Source organism: Amblyomma maculatum, chromosome 11 (assembly GCF_055883805.1).
Source record: "Amblyomma maculatum isolate TAMU_Amacu chromosome 11, ASM5588380v1, whole genome shotgun sequence".
NCBI lineage: Eukaryota > Metazoa > Arthropoda > Arachnida > Ixodida > Ixodidae > Amblyomma > Amblyomma maculatum.
In genome coordinates this window covers 52,075,050-52,100,619 of record NC_139354.1, presented here as the reverse complement: position 1 = coordinate 52,100,619, position 25,570 = coordinate 52,075,050, and the positions used below count along the sequence as shown (strand labels likewise).

General features: G+C 41.7%; 1 protein-coding gene across 1 annotated transcript; it reads left to right on the top strand.

The window, feature by feature from the left end:
• The first annotated feature begins 12,548 nt into the window (after window positions 1–12,548).
• Window positions 12,549–25,557, top strand: LOC146173799 (male-specific histamine-binding salivary protein-like). Its single transcript, XM_084584701.1, has 5 exons — window positions 12,549–12,723; window positions 16,213–16,379; window positions 21,077–21,156; window positions 23,479–23,565; window positions 25,415–25,557. Coding segments are annotated over exons 1-5 (507 nt in total). The 5' UTR covers window positions 12,549–12,552; the 3' UTR covers window positions 25,417–25,557.
• The last annotated feature ends 13 nt before the right edge of the window (window positions 25,558–25,570 follow it).

The following is a 25,570-nucleotide window of genomic DNA, read 5'->3' as shown; positions in this document are numbered from 1 at the left end:
TGGACGAAACATATACGTCCCAAAAAAGAGCAACATACCGGGCTGCCACCGCACCAAATGGCGACAAATCACAGGCCCATGGCCGCAACGTTTTAAATATGAGTCAATGCCACTCCCGCTCTATGGCGAATCGACCTAGCGAGCTTTTAGGATTCATGTGTGCGATTTCGATTATTATGGAAAGCAAATTAAAAAACTTGCGGCTGCAGACGGTCATCGAGCGTAGGTTTCGCCTCACTGACCTGAAAGAAATGCTTCCGCTTATCACAGGACGCCGGTACAGGAAGCGGTAATTGCCGGTGTGACACGATCTGCCGAGCAATGTTGAAGGTTACTGCACATGTTATGTTGTAGACGGCGTCACTCGTGGACACGAACTATACCGACTTAATTATTGTAAACGACAAGCCAACGTTCTTCTGGATGGAGCAATTTAGACTCAAGTATTGGCGACACCGTAGAAATGAAATATATTTAGTAGGAAGCCCGCCGGTCTCGTACGACGTAAACAACCAAACCCACACATCCCAATGTTGTAACTGGACCGCGAGAAAAAAAATATTCAGGTAAAGTACAGTCCGCCGTATGAGATTATGTCATGGAAAGGAGGACTATGTATTCGTACACAGATGTCAGCAGTAGCAGGGATGGAATGCAGTCGTCATCGGTGTATTATCTGGAGAAGCTTTGCTCACATAGGAAGCACCAAAGCGTGACATGTCTTAAAACATCCATATAGCAAACGCACGAGGCATTTGCTAAACAAGGACCCAAAAAGTTGGGTATTGAATATTGAAATCAACAACCATCGAGTCTGAGAAGATGTGCGGCGCAGCTGTGGGCCGAATGAAGTGAACAAGGTGAGGGCTGTTGGTCATTTGGACAGCGAAGCATCGCGCTGCTTTAGTACGACAAGGAACTCAGCTGAAAGCTACCCGACTGCACCGCTATCAGCGTCAGGCAATCGACACGCTCTTCAGCCAACAATCAGCACGCTGTCGTCGTCGGCGCAGTGTGAAAAGCATGAAAAACACGCAGAAAAACGCATCTGCCGATGGCATGGCGACCTCGATCGGCATAGTGTGAATGCCCCTTCAGTAGACGACCATTCTCCGCCTCCATTACCAGACCGAGGCCTGCCAATGTGATGACTGAGCAGATCAAGCAGGCTCAAAAATTGTTTAAAGGCGCCTACGCGGGATATTGATGAGAGCCTTCGAGGACATTTTTTCACGAGTTGTTTAAGCTTCCGGTGCGCCGCGAAATATCTCTTCTGACTTTAGTTCTGCACTATCGAGTAATTAAGACTGCCTAAAAAAGGTAACAACTTTGTAAAAAATCGCAAATTACCAGCATAAAACAAGGAAAAATTTCTAAATATACAAAATTTTGTGGTTGGGATAATAAAAAGTAATAAAGTTATGTCTGAAAACTATTTCCTACCATTTATTTCAAATTTACCGATAAAATTTGAAATAACATGAGCAAAGAATCTGATTTGACAATGCGACAGAACTTCGCAAAAATTCCAGTCCGGAATACTCTAAGACACCTGCCTCTCTAAGATTTTGAAATATTTTATTGGGAACATTTTCGCATTCCCTTTTTGTGTTCAGTGGACGGCCCCGTTTGATATGAAGCCTCATGAAATGATGAAGTTTCACAAATAGCGCGCTCACGCGCACAAAAATATATTCTCCGGTCAAAATTTTCACGGTGCTCGTCAACGTCTTTGTGTCTCAGGTAAATGCTGCTTGATACGGTCCCACGAAGGAAACATTGGGGGTTCTCTTTCTGTGCCTTGTAGTCATGTTGCGGAAAGTTGACCCTGTGTTCTTATATACATTTTTGTGCTTGTGCACTTTCTCGCATTTCCACATTTTCTCCTCCAAATGAAAAAAACGCACCTTGGATGTAGCTTTTGATAGGCTTCAGGTTGGCATAGCATATTTGCAATTTCACTTCCCGTCTTTGTACTTTGTAAGCCTCCTCTAAGCCCGAAATTTTAAACGGTGTACAAATCACGGTCGGTTTTATGTTCAAATTGATTAGAAGTCAATGCAATGAATTGAGGATCACTGGGAGGCCCCGATGTTTGTCTAGTCCCGCCGAATATATTTTCTTTCAAATTATTGTTCATATTGTTGCGATAGAAACACTGCGCCAGGTTTGGAGCCGTCGCGTGGTCCCGGCGGAGGCCACGCTTGACCTTGAACAGACGAGGAGGAGGAGAAGCAGGATAAGAAGAAGAAGAAGAGGTAGAAAAAGAAAAAGGAGAAAAAGAAGAAGAAGAGCACTGGAAACTTACGCTCTCGCGTCATACTCTTAAAGGATGAGCTTAAGGGTCTCCAAGAATGTAGCACCTTACACAGATAGGGCGTGATAGGGGGATAATCTATCGGGCAAAAAAATTTTCCACCGTTGCTCTCGCAATTTAAATAGGGTTAATTAGTGTTAAACCACAACTAATTTTTATTTTCACACACACATATATACACTCACTCACGCACGCACGCACGTTCATGCACAGACACCGTCTCCGTGAAACCACACACCGTGAAACAATTTCAGAGCAGTTTAGTCACATGTGCTAGTCAAGTATATTCAATAGTTAACAACTGGTAAATACTAATTAGCTATTTCCTTACGGTTTTCTTCAGGAAAAAAGTGGCAATGCACTAATGTAGGTTGCCTTGAAAAAAAGCTAGCTTGACAAAGGGCTGTCCCCGATTGAAACGTTGAAATAGATCCACTTTTCTGTTTTTGTATTCCTGATGATCCAATTTTATATTGGCTTCCTTCTTTCTCCCACACACACACACACACACACACACGCGCGCGCACGCGCACGCACGCACGCACGCACGCACACGCACGCACGCACGCACGCACGCACACACACACACGCACGCACGCACGCACGCACGCACACACACACACACGCACGCACGCACGCACACACACACACACACACACACACACACACACACACACACACACACACACACACACACACACACACACACACACACACACACACACACACTTGTGAAGAAAGGAGGGATCGCAGGTTGTAACCATCGACAGTGATGGGGCTATTTTAAAAATATTCGTTTTGAATTACAGAGAGAAAACATGCAGTCATTCGGGTTGCCAAGGTTGCTCGTTGAACATATTTTGTTTTGCATTCATAAATACTAAGACTAAAAACACGATGAAGACTATAATTTTCCGCTGTAATTTTATAACTTTTCAGTTTACATTCAGTTTAAAAATTGTTGGGCATCGTGTAGATAAAATATGTGCAAATAGGAATATAAATTATTTTAACTGCCGCTAAAAAATACCAAATCCTGGTGCTTAAATTTTTAGTGTATTACCAGGGCGGTTTAAAAAAACAATAATTTATTTCTTATGTTTATTTAAAATTCTTGCGCCTACCATTGATTCTTCAGATACGCGATAATTCATGCGGCGGAGATGGCACCCAGGCATTTCTTGCTTAGAACCATATTCTTTATTTCAGGTTGCGAGTTGTGGGTAAACAGCATATATAAGGAGAATCTACCGCCCTGTTGCGCGTTCATATTTGAACTGTTGTGTGGAGCTGTCGGCAGCCATGATGTTTATGAGCAAGATTTATGCAAACCTGTGGTAAAGAGCTGGGAAAAAGGAGCTGAAGAGGAAGGAAAGGGTTCATACTAAAGATAGACAGAGGCCAACTTTGTATAGAACAGTTCCTCGTCGTGGTGAATGGTGAAGCATATTAATTGTATGGATAATAAAGTTCTTCTCACATACACGTGACATTCGCCCTGCCCAAATGGCCCTCAAAAAGTTAGCTTCCTAAAAAATATTTGTGTTATTTTGTACAAAACAACAATGCTCTGGTTCGGGGAAAGGCACGCTACACGTGCACTGGAGCATGCACATCAGGTGGGAAATGTTCTTCTCGAAACCGTAGCTATATCTTATTTAAAATCGCGAACGATGCTGAAACTCAGTGAAGAAGCTGGAAAATAATGGAAGCTTGTCTAAGGGCTTAAATGTGCGAGACGAGAAGTGGCTAGAGGCAAGTTAACGCGCGGTTGCGCGCCTTTAAGTCAAATCAATACTACATATCTCCTCGTCCAGTTCTTTCGACTTACTACCATGCGTTACACACAAAAGGTACTGCGTGCGTTTTGATTCTGGCCTTAGCATCTTGATACTTTTATTCCTCTTCAGAATCATGAGCCTTGGTTCCATGAGTAGCGTTAACAGTTGCATCCTTAGCAACAGTTACATCAAAGGAATTCACCGCTTTCTGTTACCTCCAGCCAAAGTGCAGCAAGAAAACACGAGTATTGGAGTTCTGACATTGAAGGACATGTTATAAAGAGTCCAGCAGGACTTCATGATCACACGATAACGGACTTGGAGATACAACCCACTCTCTGACGTTCAGCGGGTCCAGCCTACAGTTATATCGACCCTACAATCAATGGATATCAACATCGGTTGCAATGTGTTCACTACAATAGGTTTATCGCCCTCGGCAGACACGTTACCGTGCACTATAATTGCCTACTTTGGCCATATTTACCTTTGACGCCCTGACATTCATTGATATGGGCTGTCGCCGAGGGTTTGGGGTTCTAGCGCGTTGCATATCTCAGAATATTTTCATCGCGGATCTTGGCGTCACGACGCCAGTTCTCCAAATTGATTGCAGGAAGAAATATATTTTATGTCTCAATAAGAATAAGCAGAAATTCACGCCTCTCATCTGGAGAGTGGATGGCTTCCCTTGGTAACCCCGACCAAAGAAGACGTTATGTGTCAGTCGTGCAGAAGTGATGACACTCAAGTTACGATTTCAGGTAAGGCCCGTGCAACTGAACGAAGAAATTATTTGAGCAGTTTCTTACTCCGGTAAATTGTCATCATACAGCAACTCACTAAGGATCGATCTTCCAAAATATTCAATACGAGATCTATGAGCAGTCTGCATTTGGTGTACCAGAGCACGATTAGGCGATAATTCATCGCGATGGCAGACCAACGGCTGCCACTGCCTGTCCTCTAAAGAAAATGAAAAAGGGGAATTAGTTCTCTCTTCCTTGCCTCCTAGAAAGGGAGACGTAAGAACAATGAAAATATTGCCTCATATTATATTAATGAAGTTTACGTTTTAAACCATGCCAAATTGAGTTCACATAAAATGTGCTGCTGAAATATTATATACCAACAAGACAAACATAAGCGTTGCCAGTCCTTCAACATTTGGCGCTTTCAGTCGCATGCTAGCGCTCGATTGAAAGGTACAGTCAACACTCCGTTCAACTTCGTGCCATATTCTTGATACTCTTGTCCTATTAACTAGGCTGCCTGCTTCTCTTTACAGACACATTCTAGAGGCGGTTTGAGGCATCGTTTGTTTGCGCGCCGTTTTATATGTCGCAAAATAACACGATACCTTTGACCCAAAGCTTGAAAGTCTCTACAAGATGTGCAGAAACAATCTCTGCTGCAATAATGAAGGCAAATATGTCCCCGCAACACTTTTCTTTACAAACGTTGAGTAGTACAAATGTTTGAGCATGAGATTGCGTATAGGTAAAAAAGGTTTTACTGATAAGTTCTTTTCTCTCCTCGCGAATCACAAAGGCGTTAAGCAAATCTGCACTTTTCCACGATTTATTGGTAATTTGAAGGGTGCCTGTTTAGAAAGGTGGGTCCCAGCGATATCCTATGAGGCCTTATAGACACAATGTACAGCGCACGTAACTGAAACCCTATTTCAATATGATATCCGGAGCCACACTAGAAGGTTCGCTTAAAATATCCCAATGATTCAACGGGTGGAAAGTAGCACAGATTTATAAACTTACAAATGGAAAAAATTCGAGATGATTTGGTACGCATAAGATATTGGCAATGCTTGTAGCATCGTTAAAAAAAGAATAATAAAGAAAGGAAAACGTTGATAAAGTAGAAAAAATTGTGGCTGGCCTTCATAATGCAAAACATCTCAGCGCTAGCAGCTATTTTCGAAAGTTTCTTAACGGACTGCATTTCACCTTTTAAGGGGAGGTTACTTTTGTTTCCCTTATAAAATTCCCATCTACTCAATTACCTTAATGCTGTACCTATATAAAATATCACAACGTTTACTGTGAGAGAAATCTGAAGATTTGTTTGGTGCCAGCATAAATATTTTTAAGCAATAGTGAGAGACAGGTACTTGTATCACGCTGTTGATAACACTACTATGGGACGGAACTTCCTGTAAATGCTCCCATAATTTATGGAACACTTATAATTCTTTTCTAGGGGCAGGGGGAATTTTTTCTGGCTACAAGATTGCCATTTGACCGTGCTTTGCTACACAGCAATCATAAAACTTTTGGCTTTGTTATGGGGGTTTAATTTCACAAACCAAGGGAGGTTATGAAAGGCACCTTAGTGGAGGACTCCAGGAATTTCGACCACCTTGGGTTTCTTTAACGTGCACTGAGATTGCAAGGCTCCTTAAATTTCTCCCCCATTTCATGTAGAACCGATAGTGATTTAGAATATATGAAGCTTTAAAACCGCATTACACTAATGGTCATGCTATTCTTTTCCCTAACAAACAAAAATAGCTGTTGACATAGCTTCGCCTAAACCGAGTATATACATCGCGATAGCTTCGTGAGGCTACGCCAGGTAAAGCATTGAGCTCTCCTATATGGTTATACGTGGTAAAGGTTTTATTGAAATAAATATATTATTGCCGCTCAGACCGCAATGTGTTCTAGATTGTGTTCTGGCTTTTGCAAATTCGACTGTTCTTCGGCTACTGTCCCAGGATATGACGCTGCGTCCGATGCCCAGCGTTCTGACCTCGAAGCGTAGTAGCGGCGGCAGCATTTCTCAAGTCGCTCTTCCCGTTGTTCTGGAGTTTCGACTACTCTCTTCGCTTTACTCAGTTATTGTGTCATAGAGTTTCTGCTGTGACCAATATGTCTGTTGGATCGTCCGAAGTAGCCAGATTCTACGCTACTTTTTACGCTGACTCACTTGGTCACCATCCGGCTCCATGGCGTAGCTCTGGCCGGAGGTGCAACGTGCCCCCGCGATGCCCATGAACCCTACCTAAAGCATCAATGCAATTCCTTGGAATCGACACGCTTATAGAGGCATAGGAGCCACTTTTGCCCTTTTTGGAGTTTTTTTCTGCCATCTCTAATACCGGGTCTGAACAAAGCAATACTTGTAAGCGGATATCACGCTACGACCAACGAGCCACCCAAAGGACTGTAACAGATCCTGTCAACAATCCCTGATCTTCGCCTCACACATAAGCATCCCAAACATCATTTGAGACATTAATAGCGCACAGACGTAAGCTACTGTAAACAGCAAATTTTACCAAGCCGCCCGAATATCCTAGAGTAGCGTAGAAACTTCATGTCTGACAAAGAGTTTGAAAATCCTAGTTTCCGTTCCTATTCTTACATGCCCCAGTCACAGCTCACAGTCTGTGCCGGCGAACACGGGTAGCATTCCTGCAATTCCAGAAGACTTACCATATCCCACATGCCTGAGGCATGATCTCGTTTTTCGAACCAAATACCTACCGCCCCCGCAATACCTATTCCTCTCCTTTCCGCTTACAAGTCTACCTGTCGACCTTTGCCTACTCTACTGCGTCCCCCACTCTGACAGCATGTCCCCCTCTTCTGCTTTATATTGTAGCCTTTCTGTAAGGTGCAGTTCTACGCTGTTTTCAAAAACTAAACAATTCAGAAATTTACCGAGTTATTTTGCAATAATTAAGAAACAGCACACTAGAAAGAACACAACAAAATGAGTAAAAGGTGTCTTTACAAATACACTTTGCACAGAAGCGTGTCAAATTAAATGTGGTGCGACCAAAACCGACTTGGACATCTCAAAAGACAGCGACACATGGCACGCTTCCAGAAAGTCGGGTTTCAACTCAGATTCTGCTCGCGTTAGGAGGAATACATCACCATCATTGTAAAGGGCTTTGGCGTACACTGTAATTTACTCATCGGTTTGGTTTGGTTTGTGGGGTTTAACGCCCCAAAGCGACTCAGGCTATGAAAAACGCTGTAGTGGAGGACTCCGGAAATTTCGACCACCTGGGGTTCTTTAACGTGCACTGACATCGCACAGCACACTGGCGCCTTGCTTTTTGCCTCTATCGAAAAGCGTCCGCCGAGGCCAGGATTCGATCCCGCGTCCTTGGGAACAGTAATCGAGCGCGGGAACCACTGCGCCACCCCTCAGGGTGAAATTTACTCATAGAACCTTTAGTTGACACATCGACTCCCTCTGGCAGATGTAGTCAGATGTAGTACGTGTTTTAATATGCACCTTAATTCATCCACACCAACCGGGTCCCATGCAACAAATGGTTTAATCTGCTTCACTTTGCTTCCGGGCGTCAGCTTTTGCTTTGTGTTCATCACGTTACACGATATTATAATTGTTTCTGTGCCTGAAAGAGCACCTTTAAATTACCTCGCAGAGCAATCTCTATCATCATCAAAGTATTCGTGTAGAATTCAACTTGCGCATTTGAGTGGCTCTTTCCTCCCGAAAATCTGCATTGTTCACGCTGGGATGCTCTTGCTAAACTGCGTCTTTAGCTCTGCCATGTCGCGACGCAAGTGCCGCTGTGCTTCTGGCTGTCCCTTACAACACGGGGACAGCCTGATGTAGGTGGGCTGGATGCGATGCCTTCAAGTAAGATTTCTAGTAGCGGCTTGAATGGCAGCTCCTCTTGTTTTTTAGCGATTTCAATTTAATGGCTTTTTCGCCTTTCTAAAAAGCTTCGTTTACTGTGCTATATGATACTATTAAAAAACGCCAAGAATAGTTTCCAACAGCTATAAACCTGCATCCGGAGTTGAAAATACGGAAAAGAAAGAGTATGCTCTGGGCTTTGAAAACAGCAGTAATTTAACCGTATTTTGAGCTGACATTCTTCAATGGCTTGGATGTTGCAACGCTGGGCGCTTTTAACAAAATAATTGGAAGGGCTCTAAGCTACATACTGGGGACCATGCATCCTAAGAAGCAAATTCACTGAGCTGTTTTTGACTGGATGAGCCGCCCTAATGCTCTACACGGCACAGTGTGATCTGTCGAGTGGCATGGCGGGCAACTCTGTTCGAGTTTAGGAGAAAGAGCCCAGTCACTTTCTGCTGCACGTCTATTACATAAAATATATGCCTGTCATATGCACTAAATTATTCCCTCATTATAACCTGCTCCAGGAATAGCGAATGCATGCACCGTTTATGCGAATATCCGATTAAGATACGAGAACAGATTTCCGTCTGCCTTCTGAGGCATATCTCTTTGTGGTGGCGTAGGCAAGCTGCAACGGAAAAAAATTAGGAAAATGATTGCTCAGCCTCAAAGCCCTTGGAGGAGTGAGGATAAATTTGAAGGTCTATTGTTGTCAAAATCGTATTTTGTAGGCGCCAGACATCCGTCTGTGCCTCCGCAAGGAGCTACATAAGTTGCGAGGGTAGAATGTGTATAACAAATTTGCCCACTCAGTATTATTGTCTCAAGGCCATAATGTGAAAATGCATTCGAAATTTTCACTTAGAATACCATTGTCCACTCTCCTTTGACAACCACTCCTCGACAGCTCGCTGCTTAGAATGATGGTGTTCTTCAAGCAACAATAGCAGATACTGTTTTTAGACGTCTTTTCAACGCAATAAAGAGCCAGGCGAAAAGCGTCTGGGAAGGCCCACATAGTAGGTATTTAGAATTGATAAAAAATGTTGCGAAAACACGTAAGACCTTTTTCTGGGATACGAGGCTTTAAACGCCTTATCGGCACACTATTACCTTGCACATGCACCTATCGCTTCAGATGAAAAATGTGTGAGCCACCGAGCATTGAACTAGCACCTGTTGCCCAACACTAATGTGTAAACATCATCAATTTGAAAAAGCGCGAGCTAAACCGATGCGTGCATATATACATGCCGTGAAACCACTTTTGATCTCTCTCTCCGCTCTCAATGCTTAGCATTTCTGACCAGCCCGTGACGTCAGCAGCACACGGTGGAATGTAGAGCCCGCTCAATTATGGTGTATGGTTTACGTCAAGAGGAACGCAAGCCGATTTTATAATCAGCGATAGCAAAACAGCCATTTGGAACTTTGGAAACGTTATGGTCTCGCTGGAAGCGCCAAGGATTGTGGCCAGTAGATGACTAAACAAGAAAATTCAACTAATTTGCACCCGTTCACACGTGTCCGTTCCTGGCAACGAAGCGGCCCGCGAGTTAGCCCGAGCTCTCTACATCCGGGTAACTGTGGAGCCGCCCGACTGCCGGAACATGAACGAGCGTCTGCAAAATTATACGGAGATTCTTGAAAATTACAGGTTAAGCAGGAGACTGGTGCCCCCACCGGATAAAAGTCTAAACAATAGGGAGGCAGTCGCACGGCGGCGCCTGCAAGCTGGGAACTTTGTAAACTCGTTCTGTGGATATTATGTCCAGATGGACGATAGAAAAAACGATAACTGCAAACTCTGTGTGCAGAGAGGGACCCTCGACCATATAATCTAGGAATGTGCAACCTACCCAGGGGCTAAAGCAAAAATAAATTGTAGAAATGCCTCGGAAGCCCTGCTTCGGGGCGAGGTCCCTGCTCCACAGCAGCAAGCGATCCTCCTGGCGGAAGAAGCCGCGAACAACCAAGACCTCTTTGCCTGCTTCCGATCGCGGAGGTCCTGGCTCCCGTCCCTTAGGCCTGCGTGCCGGGGGCGGGGATTGGGGGCCTCCTTATGTGGTTGAAGAATAAAGGTGTTATCACATCACTTAACAATTTAGCAAATTAGAACTACGCAACGTTATGTTTTAGAGCTTTCCAATACCGCGAATAATATTAGTTTACTTTTACCTTTCCATCTGTATCACAAAGTAACGAGAGGCACCCTTTAGCGTCTTTGTCTTGTTGAGACGAACTGTGCCACCTAACGAGGGGGAATTCTGCGCGAAAAGTGCTCTGCACGTTACGTCCCCAGCTTTCACTGAACTCATAACTCGGTGAACCTTGCTGCAATATCATGCTCGCCAACAAAATAGCCACCGTTCCAGAGAACATCCGCTTGACATTAACTTTGAGAGTGATTCGTTTGGAACAGGTGCTATCATAGCTCTTCTGTTGCAGTGTGAAAAATACGCCATCGCTTTATTAGTGAGTCAATCTTGAGTGAATACCTTTTATCTGCATATTTTGCACTATAAGTGCTTTAAGTATATATTATATTAGTTCCCAATAAGAAACGCTTGTCTTTTTGCCTTAGTAGCCACCTGCTGCTACAAGCTGTGATAGATATTCAGGCGTCACATTTTTGCCTAAAGGAATATTTATGTTTCAAAACGGGACTACAGACAAGAAATGGAAGTGGCTGGGACCGCTTTAGATTGTTACGATTTTTTTATTATTAAATAAATGTTAGAAAATTCTTTATAGTTGCCCTGCGTATATTTAAAATGAGTGTGGGCACTGTGCGTTGCGTCATAACGCAGGGGAATGCCTTTTGTGTGTTTGAACTTCAGGCAATCCAGAATTCGCACGCAGTCACAGTTCCCTGTCTGCAATATCCATGGCACTATCTCAATTGTGCATGACTGTCCGGATTGGACGGTCTTCAAATAGCACGCAATGCCCAGACTGCTGATGTCTGGCAATAATTGCGCTGGCCATCGGTGATTTACATGTACTTCTCAAAATCCCGTAATAATGCAACAGTTACATGAGCAACCAAAATAAACGATGACAATGCCAAATACTAGCTTTAGCGTGTTTCGAACAATGATATTATACCTTAATATAGTCCTGGTTTTCGTTCAGCAAATGGTAAAAAATGGAAGTCAGAATTGTTTAAAAGAACTTCGCGATGAGTACAGATTCAAAAATAGTAAACAGAAAAGAAACTTATTGCAAACTGAAGCAATTTGAATTAGTACACCTTGTAACACTACAGCCCATCAATAGATTGCACCGTTTCTCACATATTAAAAAAAGTATTTGAAAACACTCGTACCGTAAATATATCAGGTATCTCCAAACATTTCCTTTCGTCAAAAAATGTTCGAGCAAACTTATAATACAGGCGGCACGTTTTGCTTAATTTTGTCTGCGCAAAATTGAGGCGACTTTTTTTTTTAAGAATTGCAAAACTCGCCAGAAATTGGAGTTCTTGTTTTGCAATCCCATTTGCAAAACAAGAACTGAAAGTTATTTCGCCAAACTATCACCTTGAGCACTTCATTATCATTCGTCAAATTATAGCCTCACAAGCATAAACTAATGTCAAAGAAACGAACTTGGACGGCATGAAAAAAGTGCGTCAAGCCGAAGCAATGAACGTCTTCGCTTTTAATTTCACAAAATTGCCCCAGTGAGTTTGTTCTCTCGCCTTTTTTTCTTTTTTTTTCAGCGTCCGCACAGATGAGTTGGGTGTTTTTATGGTTATGGAAATTACTTTCTGCTGCTTGTACCAGCCATAAGATATCAAAGATGGAATTCTCCCCATCATCAACAGGATCACCGATCAGTGCTAAGTGCTACACGCTTTTCCTCGCTTTCTCTGTTTTGTCTTATGTTTTGCTACCTAGCACTGCAAGCGAAGTGACAACTCCTATTTGGGCAAACGAAACAAGACTTGGCAGGTACCAGGATGCTTGGAAGGTGAGGGGTTGCACGGAGCTTTCAATTTAAACAAAAGTATAGTCCCAAAAATATTTGTTAAACTATCAAAGATTAGCCTCACGTGAAATGACTTCTTAGCGTTCATCGAACAAAGAAATGGGAAGAGAGCAGTGTTTACTGGAACTGGAGCGCCAGTTATTCAATCCTATTGTTAAACAAGAGCCTAAGAAATAAGAATAACAAAATGTTCAGGAGGTTTACGTCGCGCAATTCCAGCGAAGCGGACCATACGGGCAGTGGTCAGATATTTGCAAGCGTTTGTTACACCAACAATGACGCCCCGAAGTGGTCAGAGCAACTTTCGCCTTATTCCGGCACTCGGATACCTTCTTATCCTCTCGAGTAAGACAACGAGGGAGAGGGTACAAACATGAAATCATTACAGCCCGTGTCCGCTGGCGCCAAATGTTTTGTCTTGCAAATATGGGACAAGAGCGGATTTGGTTCGAGTACAAGGGAAATATATCGTGATGTGTGCTGTGTCAATGTATATATGTCATTGTATCAACGTGAATATCGTGCTATAACATAGCCGCGAATCTAGTGTATACGCACCGAAGAGGGCTTTTTATGCACAAATGGTAAATAGATTTTGTTGTTGGGAATATGTTCCAAACCACCTTACGCGGCTTAAAGGCGGCGAGGATATCAGTGTAGACATCAACAATATCGAATGTGGGTACGAACAGAAAGAAAGCAATCCCGCTGGCAATTGTCTTGTTCTGCTCCACGGCTTCTTTGCTCAAGTACGTTCACTAGCGAAACGGTGACATCTGCTTCATATTTGTTTGCGGCGATTTCTGCGAGAAATTGTCTTCTCCTTCCGCCGATCTAGGCGGTTTCGCTGCACTGGTGCCGATGTACACGTTAGTATCGACGATTTTTCGGCTTGCATTGGTGATCTGTCAGGATTCCAGGGCGCATTTACACTTCCTTCCGAGTGGGCGCAAATAATTAACTGGATTTAGCATATCTCTTGAAATTAGATTTCTTGTCAATATTTGATGATGTTCAGGTGACTGAAAGTGTGTTCGAATTTAGCATTCCACCACAGGAAAATCAGCATGCAGGCAGAAATTTCGGTGAGCTCGAATATAGCTTTTCACAAGCATCCTGCTTCTAGTTACCTTCAAATGCAGCTGTAATTCTACGGCTGTTCTAACTGGAGAGGAAACGCTTATTATATTGCGTTTGACTGGCAGCAATTGCTTGCTGTGGCATACATGGTTTCCATGAAAGACATTGACGATTATAGCTATATAAATATCTTTTTTTCAGTTGCGATCGTCGAGTACCTAGGTTCTAAGCATAGGTCCAGGAGCCGGTTTTCCTTAGGCTTCTGCATACACTTCAGCTATCCCAGATTGTCGGTCAGCAGGTCCAGCAGCCGCAGACACGACGAGCGCTTTTCTGTCGTACTCACCAAACAATTAAACAGCCTTATGAATGTGATAGGTTGTATTCTAGAAAATAAGTGTCTGGCAAGTCTGGACTGTTATTATATGCCTTTTTGGGAAAATTTAAAAAAACGTTCATAGTTTACCATGAGTAACAACCCTTTGTTTGATGGGTAACAATTAACCCTTTTTAAAACAACCTGTTTCGCGTCCACAGCGAGTAATTACTTCTTTTATATAGAAAACCACTCCCGTATGTTTTTTTCAGATATTGTGACCTAACTAAGGCTTGTTATCAGATGCCTTAGTACGTGTATTGACGAATATTGTCTTAATTTGCGATAACCGTGAATATTTGTTTTGAAAGGTGCTTTACCAAGAGTTCAACAGGGAATATATCTCTCTGTAAGCTGCAAAGCGAACAACACAAGAACACAGCCAGTATAGGCACACACTTAGGCGGTGCTCGAGCAGCGCAGCGGCACTTCGTTGTGTTTTTCCTTGTGTTCGTGATATCCTCTCATAGTTCACTTCGTTTTTTTAAATATTTCCTGCTTACAGCAGTTTAAAATTACCATAAAATACAAAACTTGGGCATTTGAGAACAATCGGAAAAATATATGGCTGCCATGCGAACATCTGTTTGCATATAATTGTCACCAAGATGCTAAACAGTATGTAAAAACATTGAGCTTGAAAATTTTAGATCTAACATCTCGTAATTCTGAACTCTAGGGCCAGAACTTTCCTTCCTCGGTTGGCACTATTATGAGTTCTATAAAAAAAATTGCCTTATCGAGTGTTTGTTTTGATGAAATATTTCCCGGCATGTTATGATGCAAGTTTTCTTCCCCCGCTTGCTGTTTAAGGCATACCATAACAACATTAAAATTTCACGGATGCTAATTGCAGAATGTTGCAGAATGGTTTAGATGCTGTTGCAAAATGGTTTAGAGATCCTAGGGACCAAACAATTCATTGAAGCTTATTTCCGCGGAAGAATTTGCTTCCTCATAAGCAGCCTCATCAGAGTGTGTCCACGAGATATGGACAGGTTCGTGAGGAGGGCGTGTCCACATTCTGCTAAAGACTCAAACCACCTACCTTTAGTGTTCCAGCCTAGCGCGCTGATAACTAGTCACTATTCTATGCCTACCTATATGAATGTGTCCATAATTATTTTCTGGAGTAAGAACGCTGCAGAGCCTTGTTGAAATAGAGAAAAATACACGTTATAGACGTATTATAAGAAGATGAGCTAATATTTATGAAACAAAAAAAGAAAAATAAAGCACACCAAACTACAAAAAAATTTATGAATATGATGAATAAACCGCGCTACAGACTAGGACGAAAATCAACAAGTAAAAAGGACGGGCGCTGTTATAGCGTCCGTCATGTTTGCTTCTTGCTCTTCGTCCTAGTCTGTAGCGCTCTTTATTCAACCTGTCACCGTACTGACTCGCCCAGATGTCTCTTCTGCTACAATAAAAAATAAGTAAAGCAAACAAAGGAATTCGAAACAATGAATGAAAAGTAAAGTAAAATAAACTTCTATACGCAGAAAAAGCAACAAATTCCCAACGAGCTTGTAGGAGAGGTCTGCACGGAATTCGCATTCATTTCGCATTTCTAGATATAAGGAGAGCTAAATGCAACCCTATAATTTTCAAGCCATTCTCGTGATAGCATGACTGGCACAACTTTTTATGGGCATCTTTTGCGGAGAGGCACTGAAAAAAAAAACCTTTCCGCCTAAGTTACGTGTCTCGTGAACGAGATAAGGCTTTCACCTAAATGAAGATATTCGCCAGCTGGAAATGCTTCGCAATGCCACCGCCGGCTTTGTCTCAGCGGAGTTTAATCATGATTCTGAGCCCAGCCGCCCTTGCTTTGGGGCTATATAGGTATGGAACAGCGGGAAAGGAGGAATGCATTTGTCCGAATAGAATCCCTCCCCCCAAAATATTTCTCTCTATGACACATGAAAATATGCGTTAGAAGAGATACTTTGTGGCAGACGAATAACAGACGTGGGTTTCAACCTTGTTGTGCTCGTCGTGATTTTCAGATCTTAAACCAAACTGAGGTGTATTACCTGGTTAAGTCAACGTTCGACACTGCTGGCTACCTTTGGGGCGACAACTTCACCTGTGTCAATGTCCACCATGAATATGATAATGAGGCAGCAAGGAGATCAAATTTCAGGTTCAGAAATTCGTCCTCGAGAGGAACAACGTAAGTGAGATCACTGTATATGAAACGTGAGGACGCTTTATGCACGATCAGCACAAGTGCGTACCGTTTCGAAGACGTTGATTATCTAGTCAAAAAACTCATCATGTCGACATCGACCGTTCGCTTGGTCTCTGGCCACTAACGGAGTGACTCGGCGCTTTTAGAATGGCTGATGCATCAATATCGAGCGGATTGCGCCGTTTGCTACAGTTGTCGCGGAACCGTACGTAGCCCCTGAATCACTTGCTACAGTATTTATTGTAACAGTCACCGGCAGCATGCGCCGTAATAGTTCAACTGACAGGTATCAAGTCGCTCATTGATGGAATTGCGAAATTTGCGTTTAAACTAGTAATTTCCATGGGCACCCATGGCTGCAACCGAATTTGAAGATCGGTAGACAGCTGATGACTGCACTTTACGTTTATCAAAACCTTTTCCTCGTCGTTCACATTTTTTCCACTTTCCACCAGCAGGCATAATTTTTCTTATTGACAGTGTATTAAGAATTTAAAAACAAAATATATCCCTAATTATTGTAGACACTAAACAAATATTACGTGGCGCTTCTATATGCTGCTATCGCTTGTTTAGTTCGCTTCGGATTTACAGTTGAACGTCTCAAAGCGCATTAGGCAATGAGGGCGCCGTAGTGAAGAGTTTCGAATATATTAGCCACCTTCTAGTCTCTCGCATGCACTTGCATCGCACGGCACACGGGCGGCTTGGTTTTCCCCTCTAGCGAAAAGTGGCACCGCCGCGGCAGGGATGCGTCCCGCGTCCTTCTGTTTGACCACTGAACAGTGAGGCGATAATTACAATCTCTTCAAAACACACTTTAGATTAGCTGACTTTTGTTATGCCTCTGATTGCGGGGAGGGAATTATGTGAAATTTATTTTAGTCTCAGGGCTTCAGAATTACACACGAAAGTGGGAATTGAAAACAGTCAAAGTACAATGGCGGGGCCAAAAGAGGTACGCTTATCGAAATACTGAAAAGTTGGCTGGTGCCAAACTCGACAAAGTTTCGGTTTAGTTTACTATTTCTAGCCGACATCACAATATTCCGCAATGATGACTGGAAAGGCCTGTATTCCATGGCATTGCGATCAATGTGAAGTCGTCCGGGAAAGCATGGTTATTCTGCGTAAATTTATTAGGAACGTGAGACGCCCATTATGTTAGTAGTGACCTATCTGGCACGTGCGGACATGAAAGTATTATGACTGCCTGGTAAAAATAAGGGAAAGACGACAATTCTTCTGGAGAACAGAGGCGCCAACGCGATGAACAGCGGCTTGAGCGGGGAGCTTGAGGTGGTGTTGCGCTCCTATCTGCCAGTGAACGACCCATCGACGGCTCAAGTCACTTGTCTTTGTTTTATGAGTGTAGCGCAAACACCTAGAAAGCTTCTAATGATATGTCAATGAGCACTTACATTCGGTGGCAACGTCATAATTGCTGGTCTGGCCATGTAGCAGCGGTAGTACAAAATAAAAGATTGAGGAACAGAGGCACTGACTAATGGTGGCACAAAGCCTTTGGCAGAACGTTCTCGCCATGCGCGATCAGTATTTGCAGCCGATCCGTTTCCGTGGCACGCTTCGTTTTTTCTTTTGTTCATGTTTATTTTATTTAATATTTTTATTCGCACGTTAATGTAAAATGCGTCCAGACGTCGCTACAGTAAATGTGCAGGGACATATTAAGAAATATTAAAGCTCTCACGCATAATTTCATTATTTAAATAGTGGTAAGCTTTTCGTAATTAGTGTGTTGCCTAATTGCCACAAGAGAAGAGGAAATCGATGTCTCAATTTAGCTCCTAAGAAACACCTATAGCAAAGGATGTTTTTCTTGAACTCGGCTTTTGGACGTGAATGCAGCAGTTTCCCTGCAGATGGATAATTCGAGTACTCAAAATTTCAGAGGCCACTTTTCAAGTGAACGTGCGGCGTTTCCATCGTACCAGTGAAAAACGTAGGGAGAATGTTAGAGGCAAAGAAGGGTAGTAGTCAGTGGAGGAGCAAGTTGTGATTGCGGCAGAAAAGTGCGTGCGGGTGCAGTAAACTGTATCATATTACCTTGGACGTCGAGTACTGTGATAAACAATGAATGTCTCTCGATTTCATTAAAAATCCAGGAATTTCCTTAAAGGAGCGGTTGGATGCTACTTTGCGTGGTACAGGCTTGGCAAGCGGCGGCATATTCGTACGCTTCGCAGTAGCTGTTTGCAGCAAGGCGAAGTGTCAAATTATAGGCCTCAATGAATTCATCCGGAAAGTCTGCTATGCTTACTGTGATCATGTGCAGCTGTCGCCCTAAATACGGGGCGACAGGTGTCCGGTTACTCATTCATAATTCGCACACCGTTCTCTTTGGAACATTTGGTCCTTACCTTTCGTAGAGCTGCGAAGGGCTCGTGACACTGTGTAAATGCTGCTTCGGATCCGGCGCCGCTCTTAATGTTTCCTTTCTCAAACTCCTTGCGCGCTCGCTAGAGATGCTATTGGAAGTTGAGTGCCAGAGCTATTTTTCGAAATTACAGCCGATCGTTTTTATAACACAGGGTGAAGCAGGCAAGCTACATTTGCTTTCTTTGCGGAATATGACACCTCCTACCTTTTTGATATGTCATCCTTCGCAGTGCATGAGCATTGAAACGAAAGTGCAAGCGTCGTTTTTTTTTTTCGTAGCTCTGGAAATAAAATGTTTTTGATAACCAAAGCTGTAATAAATAGAAAAACACATAAAGCTTGCAATACATCGCACGGTCCCGCAAAAGCTCTCCCCCTCTCTATGCTCTGCAGAGTTCCACGCGTGCTCTAAATCTAAGCAGTAGTGCAGTCAACCGCTACACCAACCCGGCACTCGCTTCGGCGTCATGGCTGAGATATGGCCAGGCACCCGTAAAGATACCTAGAGCAAACAAGCACACTACGGGATTTAAACAAAAGATTAGTTTTAATAAATCATGCATGTCAGCAAACCTAAAGATGAAAAGAAAAACATATAAATATTGATAACAGAAGGTTTTTTAAAAAAAGCTTATTTATTTACCAAGTTGAAGACACTCTCAGTTAGGTTCGCATATAATGCTTGCGCAAATGAACACTGACGCACAACATATTCATTTTTGTTGCTGTTGCACGCACGCTGCTCTTCTGATGTCTCCAACATTCATTCACAGCCACAGTTGAAAAAAAAATAAGCATGAAAATGGGCAGAATAACACACAAGACATCTGCTCGCACGTACAGTCTTTTTCAAAAGTATACGGCCCAAAAGGTTCGCTTCTAAGCACTGTAATGCGGCTGCTGCCAGCACTACTGGAATATGAATTTAAGCTAGAGGAGAATCAGGGTGTATTTGTCACCCGAGAGATTTTTGACACTAGAGTTTCTTTACAAGCCTCGTTACTGGGCTTAGAACAAAACTTCTTGGGCCGTATACATTTGACAAAGACTGTACATTTAAATGTGGGTGCATGCAAGGAGTAATTATTTGCACAGAAGTCCGCCGTGGTTAGCACTGCTCAATTTCTCCAACTGTTTAGGTGGGGACATCCTGCTAAGGCACCAAACGACAGGCGCATCACTTTCGATCAAAACGTGCCCCTGTCGGTCCGATGATATAATGAAGGAGATTCGTTTCCAGGAGCACTAATACACAAAGACGGCTGCATTCGATAATAGTTGGTTCATTGTACACTGGGTAGCGGTGCGAACAGAATAAGGCAAGGATGACGACAAAGAAAGAATGAAAAGAGTGATCAGATAGACACGGCAAAGAGGCCGTTGAATAGTTTCATCATTCGGATGAGAAAAAAAAAGTCATACATAAAAATAAAGACGCTATCGTATCTGTGCCATATACGTCTACTATTGAAACCTACTTTAAAAATTGATTTTTTATTAGGGTGAAATCCTAAGCTTACTATGTTGTGTAGCCAGAAATTGAGGCCAAAACGTGTTGGTGATAGGGGCTGTGATGAAAAATATTTTAAAATGTAAACGAAGGTTTAGAAGCATGATTAGTGATAATGAATACGTAAAAAGAAACAGTGATAAGAAAAACACCCACAAAAAACTTAGCGCTAAGAAAATCAGTGAAAAAATCAGGTATTGGAGAATCTGTCGCCAAAAAATTAGAAATACAAAATTATAATAAGGAAATCAGTCTTAACAAAATTACTTGTAAAACATTTCTAGCAAGGAAATTTGTGGTTATGAAATAATCAAAATTAGTGCTAAGAAAATTAGTAATAAAAAAATTGATAAAAAGCATGCTCTCGCATTTCGATAATAGAGTTATTGCAGCGATTCTAATGCGTTTTCGATCATAATTATATATTAATTTTCACTATCAATATTTAACATATGGTCATTGAATAGTTTTTTAAGCATTCGCTTTTGGTGGTAATTCATTTTTTTGCTCTACTCTTACAAGATATTTGGACAGTATTCAGAACAAGCGATAATAATGTCTTGCGTTGAGGGCTTAGATGGATTGCGCATAATATTTCAGAATAAGTCTAAGCAGTCAACATCAATGCACTCTATTTCAAAAATCTATTTGCTCCTCAAAATTCCTGTGTGATTGGCCCTAAGCCACAGAATTATTCAGATTTTCCTGCGCACTCACATTAAATTTAGCGTGGTGATTTGATATTGATCAGTAAATTTTTCTTTTTCAGTTTTGATTTCAGTCTGCTAACAATACCTACCACAACGTATGGTTACAATCAATCAAACGCCATTCAATACCAGCTGCCCAGTAAGTACAGTGTATTGGGCACATACAAATTAAGTTCTTTGTATTTTTGTCCTTCTGGCTATCGTGAATATTGAATTATATATTCGAAACACCCTTTGAACATTAGGAATCACAGAACATAATGAAGGAATTGAATTAGGAGATGTTGCTTTAGTTGAAATTTTCTTCAGGGTCAAGCCTAAATGCGCTGTATCGGTTAACCCATCTCATTGTGTAACCGCTTCTCTTTTTACTTTTATATTACGGTCTCAGTGAGCAATTATGTGTTGGTCTGCTACTAAGTCTAATGGCAAATTCATAAACGTTTGTTAAGAAGGACACGTAATGTTTGAGGCGAGATTTTGTGTACTCACCTGCTTCAAGAGAGTCGCTTTCTCTCCGCCTTCTCTGCTGAATCGGGCCCATTCAAGTCTTTGGGATCATACAAGAAAAGAGCATGAAGGATACCTTTCATTAGGAAGGAATCTATTGCTTAAAACGTAAATATAACTTTAACAAAATCACATTTCGCCCAAGCGTATTGCTGAGCTGCAGCGCCTAGAATTAACACCGTTCCCTGTTTACATAGTAGTAAACACAGCTAAAAAGGATGGAGGAAAACGTTTGGCACTCAAAAGCTGGAGCAGTGTCGAATATTTACCCAAATTTTCCATTTTATTGTAGACAAAATAAAGACATTGTAAGACTTTAATAAAATCTCTTTTACTGCTAAAGCACACATTGCCTTGCTGAAGGGCAAGGAATACTCGGAACCGATTTCGCTTATCGAGAAACTGTTCCACCTATATGATTCGACCCATCGATCAGTGTCTTTCTGCCCTGGCTACGAAGTATTGCTTTTGACACCCACTCGCACACCGGCTTGTTGAAAACTTTTCTCTGCCGTTTTATTGGCCCGTACACGGTTCTGGAACAAATATCTCCTCTGAACTGCTTAAAACGTACGCGCCTGTCCCATTTCTTCATGACTACCGCAGTTACTGCTCCTTGACAGTGCACATGTCGCGTTTGAAACATTTTATCCGCCGAACTACATCAATAGCCTGCAACCAGGATGGCCTCTTCCTTCTGGATGGGGAGGAGTTTAAGCACTGCGACTGAATGTCTATTTCATCTGCGCATGTTGATCATCATCGGTAATCTCGTCTTGAGTAGAAGACGAAGTGAGCTGGCTAGTTTATAGCTGCTACTTCGGCTTGTCTAGCAAAAGAAAAATAAACCTGCAATTGCTTTCTTCTGTCTTACAGGTCATGGTATGCATAGATACAGAAAAGACGTAGTTGTAAGATAGATCCAAATGATTGGCAATACAGTAAATCTGTTATTGTGATAGATAACATAATAATTTGTAAAAAAACCTAAAGAACTGTTTAGCGTATACTTTTTTTGCTGCCTAACCACGCAAGAATTCGCACTCCACAATTTCCGTTTATCCAGCAATATATGGCAATATGCTACGTCAAATGCTGCTACATATAGAAAGCATGAAAAAGTTGGAAGAAATTGATTTCAATATTTTCAAATCTTTTATTCATCAAGTTATCATGGGCCCATTCCTTCAGCCTGTCTCTCCTCAGCTTGTAACACACACTACTGAAATACAATTGTCATCACATATACCGCGCTCTAAAATAAATAAAACTACTCCAAAAGCAATAGTCCTCCATTATTGAAACCTCGGTGGCTAGCTGTTTATAGGTCTTCAGATCGTTATCTTGTTTGGCCCACCTTATTAATTTATTATGAAGTATTAGAAAGACTGTAATTATCTATTGTATTCCTGCAAAAAAAGTCTGCATTATTTCATACCTGGAAGAGACCTTTCCTGCATGTGGTGCGATAATATTTTTGGAGCTGAAGAGCCTTTATTTCTGGTTTCATATTTTTATCCCATCTGCTTTGAAGCGTATCATGTCGAATGTTCAGCGTAAAAGAGATGTTATAGAACATACTTTTTTAAGTGATCCTGACATGTGTAATAATCTTTCCGTCCCTTAACTCATTCCGGTGGTTAACAAAAAATTGCGTTTGCACAAAATGCTTCACTATAATATGAACAAGGCCAACAACCTCAATTTATCATTAGGCTTGGAGTAAAAATTGCATTGTGTTTGACGCATTCTAAAAGCACATAAAGTGTGAAGCGATTTTTATCTATACATTACTGGTTAAAATACTATGTGTCATGTCTTTAACTGCTCTTCACCCGCCAGATGTTATTCTTCATGTGCCCTAAACGCGACTTTACAAAAAATTCAAATTTTGTGCTTTGTTTTCATCTACTCACTTCTCGCTCAATTTGTTTCCCTCCTAATTTTACAGATTGTTCTCTCGTGACAGACACCGTGATTTTTACCGATGGCGAAAGTTGTAATCTTTTTAGCATCCCTTATGAAAATGGTGGGATGTGTAAGTACGACGAAGACATGCACCGATAAATCCATGCTTCAAGCTATTTGCAAACTTGCATGTTAACAAAATGGAGAGATCCGCGCGTGCAGTGCTGTGCACATTGGTTTTACAACAAACGCATAGTCACGAACCTGCTAATCCCGAGTAATATGAAATATTTTAGTAAAATTTATCCAACTTTTTTTATAGAGGCAATAATTATGAGTCAAAACTCAAGCTAGGTTAGAAAAAAATTGCGCGGCATTTTCAAGAGTTTTTTAATTCGGATTGTGATTCGGTATACCGAACGCAAAGAAAAAAACGTATTTTTAAGCTCGCTGAGTCGGCTCTTCGGAATTAAAGATTTATAACAATGCCTTTGTCTTAGTACCTGTACAAGATATACAAAATCAATTTCTGTACTTAGTAAAGACAAGGAAAAGAATATTATTCTAGCATAACTACCTCGTATAACGATGTCGTTATATATGAATGCAATGGAAAAAAGGCAAAGTAATGAGCTATGATTTCTTTTGTCATTGAGATTGAATATTTCAAACCACAGTGAACAATTGTTAAATTTAATGGGGCCCACATTTCACTTTATGGCCTTCAGTTTTGTGATGCCTGACTAATTCCCTGAAAGAAAACAAAACATTGGACACGTAATTTTACATATGCAAATCCATACGATCATACATATGCTAATCGAAAACTTTTAACAAATTCCAAATATTCGCCTTGCTATAAAATCATCGTGCGAAGAGGCGTCTTTTAAAATTACAATTTAATAAAGCCTAAAAAGCAACTTGACATAGACAGAAAACAAACAGGTATGCTAGACGTACTGGTGGAAGCCGCAAGCAAGTACGTGTTGCTGCCGATCAACGTTCGTGTGGGACACTGGTATTGCGGTCTTCGTTGCATTGAATTTCAGCTTTGCTTTACATTCAAGATAACAAGGGCTGCGTAACCAGTTTAGTATCGCGTATATAATCCGATTATGGATTAATCTTTATGCCGCCAAGGCAGCTTTACCGACTCCCCACACTTAACCCCGTGAAAAATAGGTATATCTGTTATTTATAAAGACCTACGACTTGAAGGTAAAAAAAAAATACTGGTAAACCGTAGTTATCATGCTTATTGGTCATATCCAGTATTATTCGGAAAAAAAAAACCCGTACTTGCTTTAGACCACTCTGATAAATCATAGTGGACATCAGATAATTTGCGACATAACTACAACTTAATAGGTCAGTAACTTCGTTTCATCAGGCCGCTCGAAGTAACGGATGTAAAGGAATATCGACAAAGCAGCTTAAGCACTATCATTTATTCATGGCTTGCGTAGTTTTTCCTGAACGTGATGACTGAGTCAAATTTCCGCGCCAAAACCAAAACTCGAAACCGTGCGAGAAGAAATGGGTTAGTTTCTGATACTTTACCGTCCATAAGTGAAATACACGTCGGGAATGAGGACTTTTGTCGTCTTAATGTTGGTGAACCCAAGAGCTCGGGGAAGGAATAATTTTGCGTTCCCTTCTGTAAGAGAACAATTGTAAAGGTGCAAGGTGCGTTTCTGTAGACCATGCGCAAACCTTTGGTGTTAATAAATATATCGTGGTCAAATTTAGCACAGTTTATATGTGAATAGCTTATTTTTTAACTTCGTTGATTGCAGTTATATTTGTAAAAGTTATGAAGAACTCGTTAAAATAAACTGTCAGCCAGATATGTGATAAGTAATTTTTAGGGGCTAATAAAGGTTTTCAGACCTGTAGCACTTTAAAAAAGAGCTTCGGTTACCCGAAAGAAAAAAAGGATTCTATTTTGGATGAAATGTGTATTTCCTTCTCTATTACAGGATGCGAGCTCTGGGTGAGGGAAGAATACCTAAGAAACGGGACTACTCCCAAGTGTTGTTATTTCTTGTTTGATCTCCTCTGTGCCGAAAAAGGCAGCTACGAGATTTCTAACAATGATTGTGAAACTGTCCAAAACAGCGTGACCGAAATATCTT